Source organism: Orcinus orca, chromosome 7 (assembly GCF_937001465.1).
Source record: "Orcinus orca chromosome 7, mOrcOrc1.1, whole genome shotgun sequence".
NCBI lineage: Eukaryota > Metazoa > Chordata > Mammalia > Artiodactyla > Delphinidae > Orcinus > Orcinus orca.
The window spans coordinates 47,733,087-47,750,537 of NC_064565.1; the positions used below are offsets into that span (position 1 = coordinate 47,733,087).

The 17,451-nt window shown below is 36.2% G+C and overlaps 2 protein-coding genes across 3 annotated transcripts in view; one reads left to right on the plus strand and one right to left on the minus strand.

Annotated features, from left to right (window-relative positions):
- Positions 1 to 17,451, plus strand: part of PKP4 (plakophilin 4) — a 961,933-nt gene that overhangs the window by 598,010 nt on the left and 346,472 nt on the right. The window lies entirely within an intron of this gene.
- CCDC148 (coiled-coil domain containing 148) overlaps positions 1 to 17,451 on the minus strand; it is a 338,775-nt gene that overhangs the window by 232,770 nt on the left and 88,554 nt on the right. For both annotated transcript variants that reach the window (XM_049712716.1, XM_004276786.3), the window contains exons 2-4: positions 10,776 to 10,838; positions 9,724 to 9,845; positions 855 to 958 (exon numbers count right to left, since the gene is read on the minus strand). In XM_049712716.1, coding sequence (XP_049568673.1) covers positions 855 to 958; positions 9,724 to 9,845; positions 10,776 to 10,803 — 254 coding nt within the window. In that variant the 5' untranslated portion in view covers positions 10,804 to 10,838. The remainder of the gene's footprint in view (positions 1 to 854; positions 959 to 9,723; positions 9,846 to 10,775; positions 10,839 to 17,451) is intronic.

Consider the following 17,451-nt stretch of genomic DNA (forward strand, 5'->3'; position numbering starts at 1 on the left):
GGAATTACTTGCCAGAATAGGAAACTCCTATCAATATGAAAAGTACCCATGTCAAAAGTGAAGTTAATGGTATTTGGAAATTTAGCTTAGAATGAGACCACAAAATTATCTATTTTTATATAAAATATATGCTTACAAGCATATATTTTAAAAAGCATACTTTATAAATACCACCATCATTAAAACTAATATATATGCCTTAAAAAGAGGGGAAACACATCTGCCTTCACTTTCTGGTTGACCTTTGAAAAAAATTTATTTCTCAAAGATTACATTTAAGATCAAGTATAAAATCATTATTTTGTTTTAACTCATCTTGAAGTGACTGTTGGAAATAATAGTAAAAGTCAAAAATCCAAACTGAACAAGTTAGTCATGATGCCGTTACATTTAGAAATCACTCAACTTGAATCCCTTAGTTCATTTACTGAAAGCATTTAATCTGTCTCTTTCTATGTATCCTACGTAAAGATGAATATAATGGGATGCTTGTCCTTGAGAAGTTTATCACTTCATAAGAAGACAAATATGTAAGCAAAACATTATAGTCCAAAATACTAAGTATAATATAAATAAATACATGTATGAATGGGAGTGCAGAAGAGTGATTAGCAGACATGAAAGATTATCTTTCTTTTTTTCCTAAGGAAAGGAAAAGCCATATTAATATATTCACTGGATTCCAAATTAAACTGAAGAAATGAAAGGATTTTAATTTAACTCACATTCAACTGTAACTTTAAATTTTGATTATAATAGTTTAATAAATATGGAAATTTACAGAACATCTACCTAGGTAAGTGCATCTCAGTAATTCCTGCATGTTCTTAATTGAGGTTTCTCTCAGTTCTTACCTGACTTCATTTAGCCTTTGGTGTTCTTGCCACCACACTTGCTTGTGTTGCTTTATTAGTGTTTGCTCTTTAGATATCTTTGAAGTCTGCACTGCTTTTCTGATCTAGATTTAAAGGAACAAAAGAGGAGCAATTTCCATGTCTTTTAAGTGTTTTCCACAATAAAAATGTTTAATCTGTAATTTCTAAGTTAAATACTTATTCTTTTTCAATTCTATTCGTGCATTTTCTAACATTAGCACCTTTCTAAAGGTGAAGTAATTCTATTTTCCGTACATACAATAAATAACACCTTAATTCATCTAGCCCCAGAAAATCTGCAAGAGTATTCCATATATTTTCTTGACTGTTTACACATCTTCCCTGCCAGGCATCATAGGCATCGTTATTCCTATGTTACACATGAGGACAGTGAAGTTCAGAGAGGTTAAAAGACTTGGTCAAGACCATCAAACTCATAAACAGCAGAATCACATAGAACCTCAGTGTTCAGATTGGTGTTTTTTTTTTTTTTTGCGATATGCGGGCCTGTCACTGTTGTGGCCTCTCCCGTTGCGGAGCACAGGCTCCGGACGCGCAGGCTCAGCGGCCATGGATCACAGGCCTAGACGTTCCGCGCCATGTGGGATCTTCCCAGACCGGGGCACGAACCCGTGTCCCCTACATCGGCAAGCGGACTCTGAACCACTGTGCCACCAGGGAAGCCCCAGATTGGTTTTATGTGATCCTTCAGCACTGGATGGGAAAAGGTCATTGGATAAGTTATTAGGAGGCCTGGCTTTAGTCTCAGCTTCAGTATCTACTAGAAATGTGACCTTGAACTGTATATACAATTTTAATCTTTCAACTCCATGACTTTGTAAATAAAATTTTAAATTAAAACTTAAATTTTAAATTTCAGGCAAATCTTTATCTGAAGGTACTAAACAAGGAAACAGTGAAAAATCAGGTAGCATTGAAACCCAAATTTTCAACTAAATTTAAATTTTTCCCGAATTTTATGACTTTTAAAAAATGCTTTTGGGTTTGTGTTGATAAGATATGTCAGGCCTGGGTCTGTTTACCTCAAGATCCATTCTTGGCCATTTTCCTCGTCTGCTCCACATCAGAGAGCAGCCTGCGTTTCTCAGACACCCCTAGCAACTGCCTTCCAGCTGGGTTCAGCCAAAGGGAGACATTGGTAGTGGGGGATTGGAGGGAGGAAGGGAGGGAGGAAGGGAGAAGCCAAAGGATTACTCACTTCTGCCTTCTCTCTCCCAGAGGGGTCTCCACAAGCATCTGCATCTTCTCCATTGCACCAACATTTCTTGACATTTCTATTATGGTTCTAACTATCTCTGGGTAACCTCAGCCTATGGGATGTACTACAACCTTGCTTTTTCTAAATGTCCCTCCAACCCAGGCAAGGCAATGACTCACTTCTGTTCTAATCCCTGTGTTGGTTCACAGTCCTCTGGCTTCTCAGCTCTATCACCTGTGTAACCATTTCCTGCATTAAAGACCCCTCTATTCTAAATCCTTAAGTGGTTAGACTCTGACTGACATGTACATGCTGAACTTGTGTATTTCATATTAATACTTTTAAACATCTATAAAAGTGTTAATCTGAAATCAGAAACTTGATGAAATATGCATATTTTATATTTTCCCTGTTACTAGAATACTTAGTACCCTGAAAGGCTTAACAGATCAATACTGAAGATATAAAAACTTCAGAAGAAAAGTTCTAAAACGACTATAATGCATGCTATTTCTAGCTGTCATTCACTGATTACCATAACCTTGAGTTTATCTTTCCACTGTTCTGGTTACTGATTCAAAATTAGGGGTATAAGAAAACAAAATAACCCAAACATTACTTAAAAAAACACAAAGTTGGGGCTTCCCTGGTGGCGCAGTGGTTGAGAGTCCGCCTGCCGATGCAGGGGACACGGGTTCATGCCCCGGTCCGGGAAGATCCCACATGCCGCGGAGCGGCTGGGCCCGTGAGCCATGGCTGCTGAGCCTGCGCGTCCGGAGCCTGTGCTCCGCGACGGGAGAGGCCACAGCAGTGAGAGGCCCACGTACCGCAAAAAAAAAAACAACAAAAAACAAAAAGGCAAAGGCAAATCTTTTCTTAAGAGTGCTACAATTATGAAATTTAGGAGAAACGTACATTTAAATCAGAACAGGAGGGACATCCCTGGTGGTGCAGTGGTTAAGAATCCGCCTGCCATTGCAGGGGACATGGTTCGATCCCTGCTCCAGGAAGATCCCACATGCCGTGAAGCAACTAAGTCCCTGCACCACAACTCCTGTGGCTTGTGCTCTAGAGCCCGCAAGCCACAACTACTGAGCCCATGTGACACAACTACTGAAGCCCGCGTGCCTAGAGTCTGTGCTCTGCAACAAGAGAAGCCACCACAGTGAGAAGCACACGCACTGCAACGAAGAGTAGCCCAGGCTCGCCACAACTAGAGAAAGCCCACACACAGCAATGAAGACCCAATGAAGCCACAAGTAAATAAATAAAATAAATAAATTTATTAAATAAATAAATAAGTCAGAACAGGACATTGCAGGAAAACATACAGCCATCTCTCTATTTCGCAGAAAAAATAAAAGTTTATATGTAGTGTTTCTAAAATCAGACACTTGTGTTTGCTTGAAGAATGCCTAAAACTCATTCCAACTATTTACCATCTATAGTCTCTGAAGTTTGTTGCAGCAGGCACAACTTTTAAAATTAGATTTCTTTGACATATTTGGTCCATACTGTACAAAAAAATTAAAACACATTGGTGAAAGATGTAGACACATTTCTATAATTAAAAAAAAAATCAATGCTACTGCCTTTGGTCCCAGGGAAAGGCCAATTAAGTAGACTATAAAAGTGAAAATAAAGCTACAGTTTTTCACTAGACACTTTGAATATTTTGCAGAACATCCTGAGTTTTTTGTAAATTTACTCATTGACTCTACTTCTATCTTTGACCAAATTTTTTTTAAAAATAAAGTTTTTAAACAAACAAGAAGATTTAAAATTGTATCTTTTTCAATAGAGTAATTTCTGGGGGATTCCAATTCATTTTGCTGAGCAATAAGCCATTTGAAAGCAATATTTTAGGTGGGTGATGATTTATGCAAAATGCTGATGAATTAAAATTTGCAAAAGTAATACATTCGAAAGTAGTTTATTGTAATGAGCCAAGATAATAAAACCCTAAATAGGTACCCTGAAATACCGTGAAAGCCCTTTGGGCCAGATGATCCATCTTTAGATATAAACAACAGTAATTAGTGGACAATTTAAGTGTTGGTTACATGTACCTATGTCAAAATTCATTGATATGTACACTTTAGATTTGTGTACTTCACTATATGTGAGTTATAACTCAATACAGAACTGAAGAAATAAAATTTTTTTAAAAACTATACTAAGATGCAATTCCTCATCTATCAGGTTGGCGAAAACTCAAATATTTAACAAAACACTGTGTGAGGCTATGGGAAAACATGTTCTCTCTCTTATGTTGCTAGTGGGAATACAAAATGATGCAACCCCCCGTAGAAGGGAATTTGAAGTTTCATATGGATTTATCCTTTGACCAAGCAATCTTACCTATAGAAATCTACCTGAAAACTGTATTGGCCGAAGTGTAAAAAGATAGGTGAACAAAGCTATTCACTGCAGCACAATTTATAATAGAAAAAGACAAGCGCAGAGATTCTGTCAATAAGTGTTCTTACCAAAATAAATTGAACTTGAATCTGCTCAAGTCTCCAGATATAACTACCAATTACTGGAAATACAAGAGATAGGAAAATATGTTTAATGACACCACCAGGATGTAATCAGCAAAATCCAGACTGTAAGAAACTATAAAGGATAAATACTACAATTTCTTCAAAAATTAAATTATAAGAATACAAGAGGATGGGGCTTCCCTGGTGGCACAGTGGTTAAGAATCCGCCTGCCAATACCGGGGACATGGGTTCGAGCCCTGGTCCGGGGAGATCCCACATGGTGCGGAGCAACTAAGTCCCTGCACCACAACTACTGAAGCCCAGGCACCTAGAGCCCGTGCTTTGCAACAAGAAGCCACTGAAATGAGAAGCCCGTGCACTGCAACAAAGAGTAGCCCCTGCTCACCACAACTAGAGAAAGTCCGTGCACAGCAACGAAGACCCAACGCAGCCAAAAATACATAAATAAAATAAAATAAATTTATATTAAAAAAAAAGGACACAAGAGGATGGAGGAGGAAACCTAAAAAATTAAAATCAATTGTAATATATGGATATTATTTAGATACTAATTTGAATAAACTTTAAGAAAAAAATTTGGAGACAATCAGGGAAATTTAACACTGATTATTTGAAATTATTAAGAAATCATGAACATTTTAATAGTAATGGTATTGTAGGGTTTGGGGTTTTATAGCCCTAATCTTTTAGAGATACTGCTGAAATATTTATGGTGAATAATATGATGTCTGAAATTTCAAAATAATCTGGTGCAGAGGGAAGTCGTAGGTGGGAGTACAGAAGAAATAACGGCCAAGAGTTGTTCATAGTTGAAGCTGGATAATGTTACGTGGAGATTAATGATACCATTCACTCCAATTTTGCATATTTTTGCAATTTTCCATAATATAGTGTTTAAAAAAAAGAATTAGTAGATGGATTACTTGAGTTGGACAAGAAATATTCATTCTTGCTAAGCAAAGAAATTCAAATAAAAATAATGGTAAAGATCTCTTTTGTACTTAAACTGGGAATGAACAGTTAACATATAATGTACCAAAAATTGGTCTCAATTTTCAGCCCACATCTACTATTTGGCTTCAGGTTCAGTCTCAGCCTTTGAAAGACTAGATTACTCAATGTGCACATCAGTGTCTCATCTGGCATCCTGGAATTTGTGCATGATCAATAACACAGCAATTATATGGGTCACTATCACATCTAATCAGTATAACAATACCGGCCAAACGAATCAGGCAAGACTTCCTAATTTATTTTTAATTAAAAATACTGTTAATTTCTTTTCAAATATAGCTAAGCATTCTAGATGTAACTTGAAGCAAAAATCTTATGTGCTTTTTAAAAAATTAATTAATTAATTTTTGGCCGCGTTGTGTCTTCGTTGCTGCGCACGGGCTTTCTCTAGTTGCAGCAAATGGAGGCTACTCTTCGTTGCAGTGCACGGGCATCTCATTGTGGTGACTTCTCTAGTTGTGAAGCACGGGCTCTAGGCGCATGGGCTTCAGTAGTTGTGGCACGCGGGCTCAGTAGCTGTGGTGCACAGGCTTATTTGCTCCATGGCATGTGGGATCTTCCCAGACCAGGGATCGAACCCGTCTCCCCTGCATTGGCAGGCAGGTTCTTAACCACTGCGCAACCAGGGAAGTCCTTCTTATGTGCTTTATATGTTAACATTCTATCATTCAGCTTGAGTATGTTTACATTTAATATTGTCACAGTAAAGTGCCGTAGTAATAATGATTGTTAAAGCTGTTAATTTCATGTGCAAAAAAATGGGCATATTTAATTAGTAAAAAAAAATTGGGAGTTGACTGATAATTAATACAAATATTAAGAGAGAATGTGTTAACTATGTAACATTAAGAATAAAATATTCTTCAGTCAACACATATTTCATAAAATGTTAAACAATAATATAAGAAAGGATAACAGGAATATAAGAAAGGATAACAGAGACAATATTATCATAATTCCAGTTGATGTAGGCTGTTTGATATATTAGCATTCATAACATTAAACAAAATAAATTTTAAGAATTGTATTTAATTTTCAGTTATCTAATTCCATTTAAGCCATGTATCTTTCAAGAAAAAGCCCTATTTGGGAATTGTTCACCTCTTACAAGAAAAAATTAAAAGCAAAATGTCAAGTTGATATCTCTAAATTAAATGAGAAGGGAAGAGTCCAAAAATCATGAAAATGACATTCCCAATAAATCTTCCTTAAACTAGATATAATAAAAAATGAAGATTGTATAAAGGAAAGAAGACTGTTTGAAAATGATGAGGTATCCAGGACACATTTTGTTCTCACTGACCAAATTCAAAACAATGGATATTACAAAAATGCTTTCAAAGGAAAATTATTTATTATTATGAATCGATGGAGACTAAAAATGGAAGCAAAAAGCTTGTCAAAATGATTGCTACAGAATGTGAACCATTTTCAGTAGTTGATGGCAAGAGATATTTTGAGATTTGCCAAGCTATGAATCCCAGGTACCAAGTTATTTCTAGAAAATATATAACTAAAAAGCTTCTTCATGAATGATATTCTGTGAACAAAAAGGTTATTGATGTTATTTAAAATGTCAGTTGAGAGTGATCATCCATTTAACCTCATAAATGTATAACACAGTGACCAGAGAAGCACTATAGTTAGCTGACAGTGCTAAGAAATTATTGTCCCTGAACTTAATGTCAAACTCAAAAAACCACATTAATAATTTAAAATTTTAAATATGTTTACTCTTTGATAGAAATCCTATCATCAAAGAGAAATTCACTTTGACCAAATATTGATTTTAACATTCAACGATTCCCCATTCATCCAAAATGTGCATCTGGATAGAGGAATAGATAGATGGACAGATGGACAGACAGATGGATGAACAGATATATAGATAATATTTGGAATATATATATGAACATATATGTACAGTCAACCTTGAACAACACATGGGTCCACTTATATGTGCATTTTTTTCACTAAATACTACAGTATCACACAATCTGCAGCTGGTTAAATCTGAGGATATACAGCCATAGATATAGAGCAACCTTGGATTCAGAGGGCTGACTAGGAGAGCTAACTATAAATTATACACAGATTTTCTTCCAATAGATGGTCAGCACCCCTAACCCTTGCATTGCTCAAGAGTCAACTGTACACATTCCAATACCGAAAAGGGTGCAGACAAAATGTTTGTAGTGGCAACTTTACTACAACAGTACTTTGGGAGAGAACTAAAAAACATTCATACTTTTTGGCCCAGACATCCCAATCACGGGAATTTATCCACATAAAGTGTCTATGCATGAAGATATTTACGGAAACATGATTTTCAATATCACAAACTTGGATACAACCTAAATATCCAAAAATTGGAATGTGATAAGGTATTCATCTTTTTCTATTTGGAGTACTCATCACTCCTGTTTTTGTTTGGCTAATTCTTATTGTCCTTGAGATTCCAATTACAATGTCACTTCCTTGGAAAAGCCTTCCCACCCATTTAGGATCAAGTCCTGTTATTATACACAAGACATTCTTTTTTATTGGAGTTTATATTTAATATAATTTTATTTCAGGGCTTATTTGATAAACACTGGCTTCTCTCCTCCCTCTCTCCTGCAAATAGTACACCCCATGAGGGTAGGTGTTATATATTGTTCACCATTATATATTCAAGGCACATAATAAGTATTTATTATATGTATCAATACATATGTGTATAGATGGTATATATACAACAGATCAGTACAGAAGTCAGAAATATGAAAATAGTTTTATTAGGATGATAGTTATGTAAGTGATTTTGCCATAAAATTTCTTTGAATAACATTAAATTATTTTAAAGCTATATCTGAAACAAACAAATAATGCCCTACTTTTTAAGTGGTCTCCTTAGTTTGAGGAGACATAGCTCATGAATATATGGTAATTTCCCCAGAATAGGGTATCAAATGTGCCTTGAAATCATGAGAGTTGCCTTTTTAGAAAGACATTAACAATAAAAAGCTATGTAAAACTAATATAACACAAAAATATTAAATATACATGAAAGCTTGTAAATTGCTAAATATATTGCTTTGCTAAACCAGATTTTTTAATTTAACCAAGCAATGAAAATGCTGTTTATAATGTACTCTATTATTTGCATAAGAGGGAAACATACTGCCTGAATAATCCTAAACCCATCCATGGTCCTAAAATACTGTGCACAATCACTTGCACATAAACCTCTTTCAAATCTAGTCGAGGCTCACCTCTTCTTAGATCAGGGCAAAAAGGGAATTCGAGAAAAGAGAGGCACCTGGGGGCATACTTTGTATGGTGTTGCAGAAGGAGCTTTAAATTAGATGATAATCCATGGCTAGCACTTACTAGCAATTTTTATTTTTTTTAGATTATGTTAGAAATTGTTGAAAATTAATGAGATAGCTATCTTTCTAAAAATAAAGTTGAATTCAGGCCTCATGTGGTTGTTAAGAACATTAAATGAGTAATGCATGTAGACTACATAGCACAGTGTCTGAGAGCATTCAATAAATGTTGCTATTCACAGGGCTTCCCTGGTGGCGCAGTGGTTAAGAATCTGCCTGCCAGTGCACGGGGACACGGGTTTGTGCCCTGGTCTGGGAAGATCCCACATGCCGTGGAGCAACTAAGCCCGTGCGCCACAACTACTGAGCCTGCGCTCTAGAGCCCAGAAGTCACAACTACTGAGCCCTCAAGCCACAACTACTGAGCCTGTGTGCTGCAACTACTGAAGCCCGTGAGCCTAGAGCCTGTGTTCCACAACAAGAGAAGCCACCGCAATGAGAAGCCCGTGCACCGCAACATAGAGTAGCCCCCGCTCGCCACAAATAAAGTGCACATGCAGCAAGGAAGACCCAACACAGCCAAAAAAATAAAGAAATAGGAAAAAAAAAATGTTGCTATTCACTATTACCAATAGTTGGAAGATTCTAAAAACTATTTAGAATGTTATTTATTTTCACATTTCATTGTAACTACCATTTTACTTTCTAGCAATTCAATTTTCCAAAACTAGAAAACACACACACACACACACACACACACACACACACACACACACACACACACACAACTTCTAACCTTTAGCTCCGTAGAGGCAGAAGCTAATTTTTTTGCTTCGGTTAATGCATGCAATTGTTGATAGTCTACTGGTTTATACTTGGTGCTTCTCATTTCATTTTTCATACGAAATACCAGATTATCTGTTTTTCATCAAAAACAGAAAATGACAAAGAAATAGTATTATGTTATTGGAAGTCAAAATAGAATTATGGCAACATGTTGACTGCAGGTCTTATTTTTAAAGATTTTTAAGCAAATATGAGAAGTAATATATTGCAATATTTGTAGTATATTTGAACCTCAATTTCTGGAAATTTAAAAAATATTACCACTATATTCCTTGCATAAAATTACTTCTAAAAGGGCATAAAAGGAATACTTCCATTTAAGTTAGTACATTGAGAATTTTAGAAAATTATATTGTCAAGTTACAAAGTGTGACCATTCTTTTTATTTAAAATGTGTTAGTCATCAACTGTGAATATTTAAGTATCATATTCTTATGAATCAAATTAAGTAAATAGAATTTTTAAAGTCATAGCTGCATTTTTAACTTAGAAAAATTGATTTCAATTAAATACGAACAAAGGTTGAAACTGAAACCTAAAAAATTTAATAGGCCAGATAAGATTAAAATGATACAAAATGTTTGGGCAGCCATTCTCCATCCAAGCATATAAAATGTCCTAGTTTAGTTTGATACTAACTATTTTGATAAAGTAAAACATAGGTAGAGGATACTCTAAGGCCAAGTAGCATGAAGTATAAAAATTTGGGTAATTCAAGCATCATTGCCTCAATGATGTGAAAAAGTCAGCTGTGCGTTGTAAGGCAATTAAGATTTATTAAGTATATCATGGATCACATGACTGCAAGAAGCTCCCAAATGATTTAAGGACAAGCACAGGAAAGAATGGTTGGCCTGACTATTGTAAGGGAACTGGAGAAATCTTCAATGTGACCAAAAAATGAACCTTCCATTATTAAACTTTTGAAAATCAACATTCCAATTTTATATCACCAATAATCCACCATAAATCATAAAACAGGCTTAGAAGTAGAAAAAATACCTGAGGTATCATTTTTCTGAACTGTCATGAATGGTCAGTCTCTTTTATCCATGTTTTCCATATCTGTCAAGGAAACAAAAGAGAGCTAATAACATTTTACAATGTAATTTTAAAAACTGTTTTAAAGATATGTTCATTGTAGTGATTTTTGAAATAATGTCCAGGACCAGATGCCATAACTCCATGTATTTTATTAAAATTTGTTTCTCTTTGCTCCTAGAAGCCTCCTTCCATTAGTTTTTTCTCTGTGTGCTTTTCCTGATCTTGGTTTCTCCAACCAATCTCTTATCTCTTAGTTACCCTCTCTTGGATTGTCCCAGTGACTGGTAAATATTTTGTGATTAAAAAATTGTGTATGTTTTATCTTGAGTTCTCGAGAGGAAAGAAACACCTAAATTAAAGAATAAAGCAGCTAGGCAAATTACTTATTACTTCTCTTCAGCAATGCAGTACTTGTGGTGGATATGGGGATGTGCAATCCACTTCTAGAAAGCACTTGATGCTTACCTGTCACCAGCTTCAGGGTTGGACTCAGCTGCAGAGAACAGCCTTGCCCAAAGGCACACCATTCCTGGGGTAGCCTATACCCAATGACAGAGTGAGGCAAGGATGTAAAGACCCAGCAGTTTGGGCTTAATGCAGGTCACTCTGATGGGCAATATTTGCTCCAGAGCTCCCTTCGGGGTTGACCCACACTTTGTTGGACCTGCATTGAAATTGAGTTTTTTATTTGCCCAATCTTGCTTCTCCCTTCTTCCTTTCACAGGTATGGGTTCCTGATAAATATCTAGCACTCCAAACTCTGCCTCAGCGTCTCCTTCCTAAGAACCCAACCTGAGGAGCACCAAACTGAACTGACATCTTTTTATGGCACCCCCAGGGCAAGATACTAGTCAAGTGGTTCTTTAAATAACAGAACACATTTTTCATACATTTTCGTTCCATATCTACTAGGTTGAACTGATCGTGTCTAGTGGCCTTTGCAGTAACCTAAATCTTCTTAAATGGAAGAAGAAGTCACACAAGTCCATGATTTTCAGAAACTCTGCCAAGTTACCAAGAATCACGGAGATTGCTCACCAGCTTTAGGAATCTAAGGATAAACCTCAGTGTGTAATTTCTATAGGGTCTCTTGTTTTAAGCCTTTGATAATATTGACAATCCTCATACCATCTGCCTTCTACTCATACCCATATCCTATCCATTAAGATTCTTTTTCACTCTGGAAGATTTTGCACATCTAATCTGTCCACCTGCATTGCCTCAAGCTCCCATCACCTCCTGCCTGGATGACAGAGGCATTCTACTTTGTACCTTTACAGTGCATTCTCCAAACAGCAGCCCAAGTAACCTATTAAAAACTCTAAGCTGACCTTGTTGAATCCCTTCAATTGTACCCATACCCTTTAAGATAGTATCCAAACTTCTTTAAATGGCCTATAAGGCCCTGGATGATCTTGCCTTTGATCATCTCTCTACCCTCATCTCATTCACACATTCCAACCACACTGGTCTTTCTATTTCTCAAACATACCAAGTTCATTCTGCTTCAAGGCCTTCCCACTTGCAGTTCCCTCTGGTATTTAAGGTGAGGGCTTTGGTCATATTGGAGACTTACTCAGTTTTCCTGGGACTCACCCACGTACACAAGCTATTAAACTTTAGTGTGATTTTCCCCTGTTAATCTGTCTCATGTCAATTTAATTATTAGAACAACCAGAAGAACCTAGAACGGTAGAGGAAAATTCTTCTTCCCCAACACTATATGGTTCAAACTTAACTATGACCTTGATGAAATAAAATTTATATCTGAGGGCAAGACAAAAAAAATTTAAACAAAATTTTCATCTGCCTGCTTGGCCCTCTTCCCTCCCCTGCAGAGTGTACTGTGCATCTGCATTAACCAGACCTCCTCAGGAGATCACCTTTCTCCCTAATCTTTTAATGGGTTATGATGACCCACTATTAGCTTTGTAAGCACAGATCTGGATTGTGTAATCTGTCATTTGACTTATAACTCTATGTCTCAGAAATTTATATAACTGGTGGAACAGCCCTCAGAGCTTTCTGAAAGACTGTCTCCAGGTAATAATCTTCAGGATGGCTCAAATAAAATTGTCCATTTATTTCTAGATTGATGAATTTTTTTAAACATATTTATTGGGGTATAACTGCTTTACAATGGTGCGTTAGTTTCTGCTTTATAACAAAGTGAATCAGCTATACATATACATATATCCCCATATCTCCTCCCTCTTGCATCTCCTTCCCACCTTCCCTATCTCACCCCTCTAGGTGGTCAGAAAGCACCGAGCTGATCTCTTGTGCTATGCGGCTGCTTCCCACTAGCTATCGATTTTACATTTCATAGTGTATATATGTCCATACCACTCTCTCACTTCATCCCAGCTTACCCTTCTGCCTCCCCGTGTCCTCAAGTCCATTCTCAACATCTGCGGCTTTATTCCTGTTCTGCCCCTAGATTCCTCAAAACCATTTTTTTTTTTTTACATTCCATATATATGTGTTAGTATATGGTATTTGATTTTCTCTGACTTACTTCACTCTGTATGACAGACTCTAGGTCCATCCGCCTCACTACAAATAACTCAATTTCGTTTCCTTTTATGGCCCAGTAATATTTCACAGTATATATGTGCCACATCTTCTTTATCCATTCATCTGTCAATGGACACTTAGGTTGCTTACATGTCCTGGATATTGTAAATAGAGCTGCAATGAACATTGTGGTACATGACTCTTTTTGAAGTATAGTTTTCTCAGGGTATATGCCCAGTAGTGAGATTGCTGGGTCATATGGTAGTTCTATTTTTATTTTTTTAAGGAACCTCCATACTGTTCTCCATAGTGGCTGTATCAATTTATATTCCCACCAACAGTGCAAGAGTGTTCCCTTTTCTCCACAACCTCTCCAGCATTTATTGTTTGTAGATTTTCTGATCATGGCCATTCTCAATGGTGTGAGATGATACCTCATTATACTTTTGATTTGCATTTCTCTAATGATTAGTGATGTTGAGCATCCTTTCATGAGTTTGTTGGAAATCTGTATATCTTCTTTGGAGAAATGTCGATTTAGATCTTCTGCTCATTTTTGGATTGGATTTTTTGTTTGTTTGATATTGAGCTGCATGACCTGCTTGTATACTTTAGAGATTAATCCTTGGTCAGATGCTTCATTTGCAAATATATTCTACCATTTGGAGGTTGTCTTTTCCTCTTCTTTATGGTTTCCTTCACTGTGCAAAACCTTTTAAGTTTCATTAGGTCACATTTGTTTATTTTTGCTTTTATTTCCATTTCTCTAGGAGGTGGGTCAAAAGGATCTCGCTGTGATTTATGTCATAGAGTGTTCTGGCTATGTTTTCCTCTAAGAGTTTGACAGTGTCTGGCCTTACATTTAGGTCTTTAATCCATTTTGAGTTTATTTTTGTCTATGGTGTAAGGGAGTGTTATAATTTCATTCTTCTACATGTAGCTGTCCAGTTTTCGCAGCACCACTTACTGAAGAGGCTGTCTTTTCTCCATTGTATATTCTTGCCTCCTTTATCAAAATTAAGGTGACCATATGTGCGTAGGTTTATCTCTGGGCTTTCTATCCTATTCCACAGATCTATATTTCTGTTTTTGTGCCAGTACCATACTGTCTTGATTACTGTAGCTTTGTAGTATAATCTCAAGTCCAGGAGCCTGATTCCTCCAGCTCCATTTTTCTTTCTCAACATTGCTTTGGCTATTCAGGGTCTTTTGTGTTTCCATACAAATTGTAAAGTTTTTTGTTCTGGTTCTGTGAAAAATGCCATTGGTAGTTTGATAGGGATTGCACTGAATCTGTAGATTGCTTTGGGTACTATAGCCATTTTCACACTGTTCATTCTTCCAAACCAAGAGCATGGTATATCTCTCCATCTGTTTGAATCATCTTTAATTTCTTTCATCAGTGTCTTATAGTTTTCTGTATACAGGTCTTTTGTCTCCTTAGGTACGTTTATTCCTAGGTATTTTATTCTTTTTGTTGCAGTGGTAAATGGGAGTGTTTTCTTAATTTCTCTTTCAGATTTTTCATCATTACTGTATAGGAATGCCAGAGATTTCTGTGCATTAACTTTGTATCCTGCTACTTTACCAAATTCATTGATTAGCTCTAATAATTTTCTGGTAGCATCTTTAGGATTCTCTATATATAGTGTCATGTCATCTGCAAATAATGACAGCTTTACTTCTTCTTTTCCAATTTGGATTCCTTTTATTTCTTTTTCTTCTCTGATTGCTGGGGCTAAGACTTCCAAAACTATGTTGAATAATAGTGGTGAGAGTGGACAACCTTGTCTTGTTCCTGATCTTAGTGGAAATGGTTTCAGTTTTTCACCATTGAGAACAATGTTGGCTGTGGGTTTGTCATATATGGCCTTGTCATATATGGCCTTTATTATGTTGAGGAAAGTTCCCTCTATGCCTACTTTCTGAAGGGTTTTTATCATAAATGGGTGTTGAATTTTGTCAAAAGCTTTTTCAGCATCTATTGAGATTATCATATGGTTTTTATCCTTCAATTTGTTAATATGGTGTATCACATAGACTGACTTGCATATATTGAAGAATCCTTGCATTCCTGGGATACACACCACTTGATCATGGTATATGATCCTTTTAATGTGCTGTTGGATTCTGTTTGCTAGTATTATGTTGAGGACTTTTGCATCTATGTTCATCAGTGATATTGGCCTGTAGTTTTCTTTCTTTGTGGCATCTTTGTCTGGTTTTGGTATCAGGATGATGGTGGCCTCTAGAATGACTTTGGGAGTGTTCCTCCCTCTGCTATAGTTTGGAAGAGTTTGAGAAGGATAAGTGTTAGCTCATCTCTAAATGTTTGATAGAATTCGCCTGTGAAGCCATCTGTTCCTGGGCTTTGTTCGTTGGAAGATTTTTAATCACAGTCTCAATTTCAGTGCTTGTGATTGGTTTGTTTATATTTTCTATTTCTTCCTGGTTCAGTCTCTGAAGGTTGTGCTTTTCTAAGAATTTGTCCATTTCTTCCAGGTTGTCCAATTTATTAGCATAGAGTTGCTTGTAGTAATCTCTCATGATCCTTTGTATTTCTGCAGTGTCAGTTGTTACTCCTCCTTTTTCATTTCTAATTCTGTTGATTTGAGTCTTCTCCCTTTTTTTCTTGGTGAGTCTGGCTAATGGTTTATCAATTTTCTTTATCTTCTCAAATAAGCAGGTAGGTTTATTTGAGCTATAGCTCAATAAGCTTTTAGTTTTACTGATCTTTGCTGTTGTGTCCTTCATTTCTTTTTCATTTATTTCTGATCTGATCATTATGATTTCTTTCCTTCTGCTAACTCTAGGGTTTTTGTTTTTTGGTTTGTTCTTCTTTCCCTAATTGCTTTAGGTGTAAGGTTAGGTTCTTTATTTGAGATGTTTCTTGTTTCTTGAGGTAGGATTGTATTGCTACAAACTTCTCTCTTAGAACTGCTTTTGCTGCATCCCATAGGTTTTGGGTCGTCATGTATTCATTGTCATTTGTTTCTAGGTATTTTTTTATTTCTTCAGTGATCTCTTGGTTATTAAGTAGTGTATTGTTTAGCCTCCATGTGTCTGTATTTTTCACAGATTTTTTACTGTAATTGACATCTAGTCTCATAGCATTGTGGTTGGAAGATACTTGATACGATTCCAATTTTCTTAAATTTTCCAAGGCTTGATTTGTGACCCAAGATATGATCTATCCTGGAGAATGTTCCATGAGCCCTTGAGAAGAAAGTGTATTCTGTTGTTTTGGATGGAATGTCCTATAAATATCAATTAAGTCCATCTTATTTAATGTATCATTTAAAGCTTGTGTTTCCTTATTTATTTTCATTTTGGATGATCTGTCCATTGGTGAAAGTGGGGTGTTAAAGTCTCCTACTATGATTGTGTTACTGTTGATTTCCCCTTTTATGGCTGTTAGCATTTGTCTTATATATCGAGGTGCTCCTATTTTGGGTGCAAAAATATTTAAAATTGTTATATCTTCTTCTTGGATTGATCTCTTGATCATTATGTAGTGTCCTTTGTCTCTTGTAATAGTCTTTATTTTGTCTGATATAAGAAGTGCTACTCCAGTTTTCTTTTGATTTCCATTTACATGGAATATCTTTTTCCATCCCCTCACTTTCAGTCTGTATGTGTCCCTCGGTCTGAAGTGGGTATCTTGTAGATGGCGTATATACACATCTTGTTTTTGTATCCATTCAGCCAGTCTATGTCTTTTGGTTGGAGCATTTAATCCATTTACATTTAAGGTAATTATCAATATGTATGTTCCTATTACCATTTTCTTAATTGTTTTGGGTTTGTTATTGTAGGTCTTTTCCTTCTCTTGTATTTCCTGCCTAGAGAAGTTCCTTTAGCATGTGTTGTAAAGCTGGGTTTTTGGTGCTGAATTCTTAGCTTTTGCTTGTCTGTAACGGTTTTAATTTCTCCGTCTAATCTGAATGAGATCTTTGCTGGGTAGAGTGATCTTGGTTGTAGGTTTTTCCTTTTCATCACTTTAAATATGTCCTGCCACTCCCTTCTGGCTGGCAGAGTTTCTGCTGAAAGAGCAGCTGTTAATCTTATGGGAATTACCTTGTATGTTATTTGTCGTTTTTCCCTTGCTGCTTTTAAT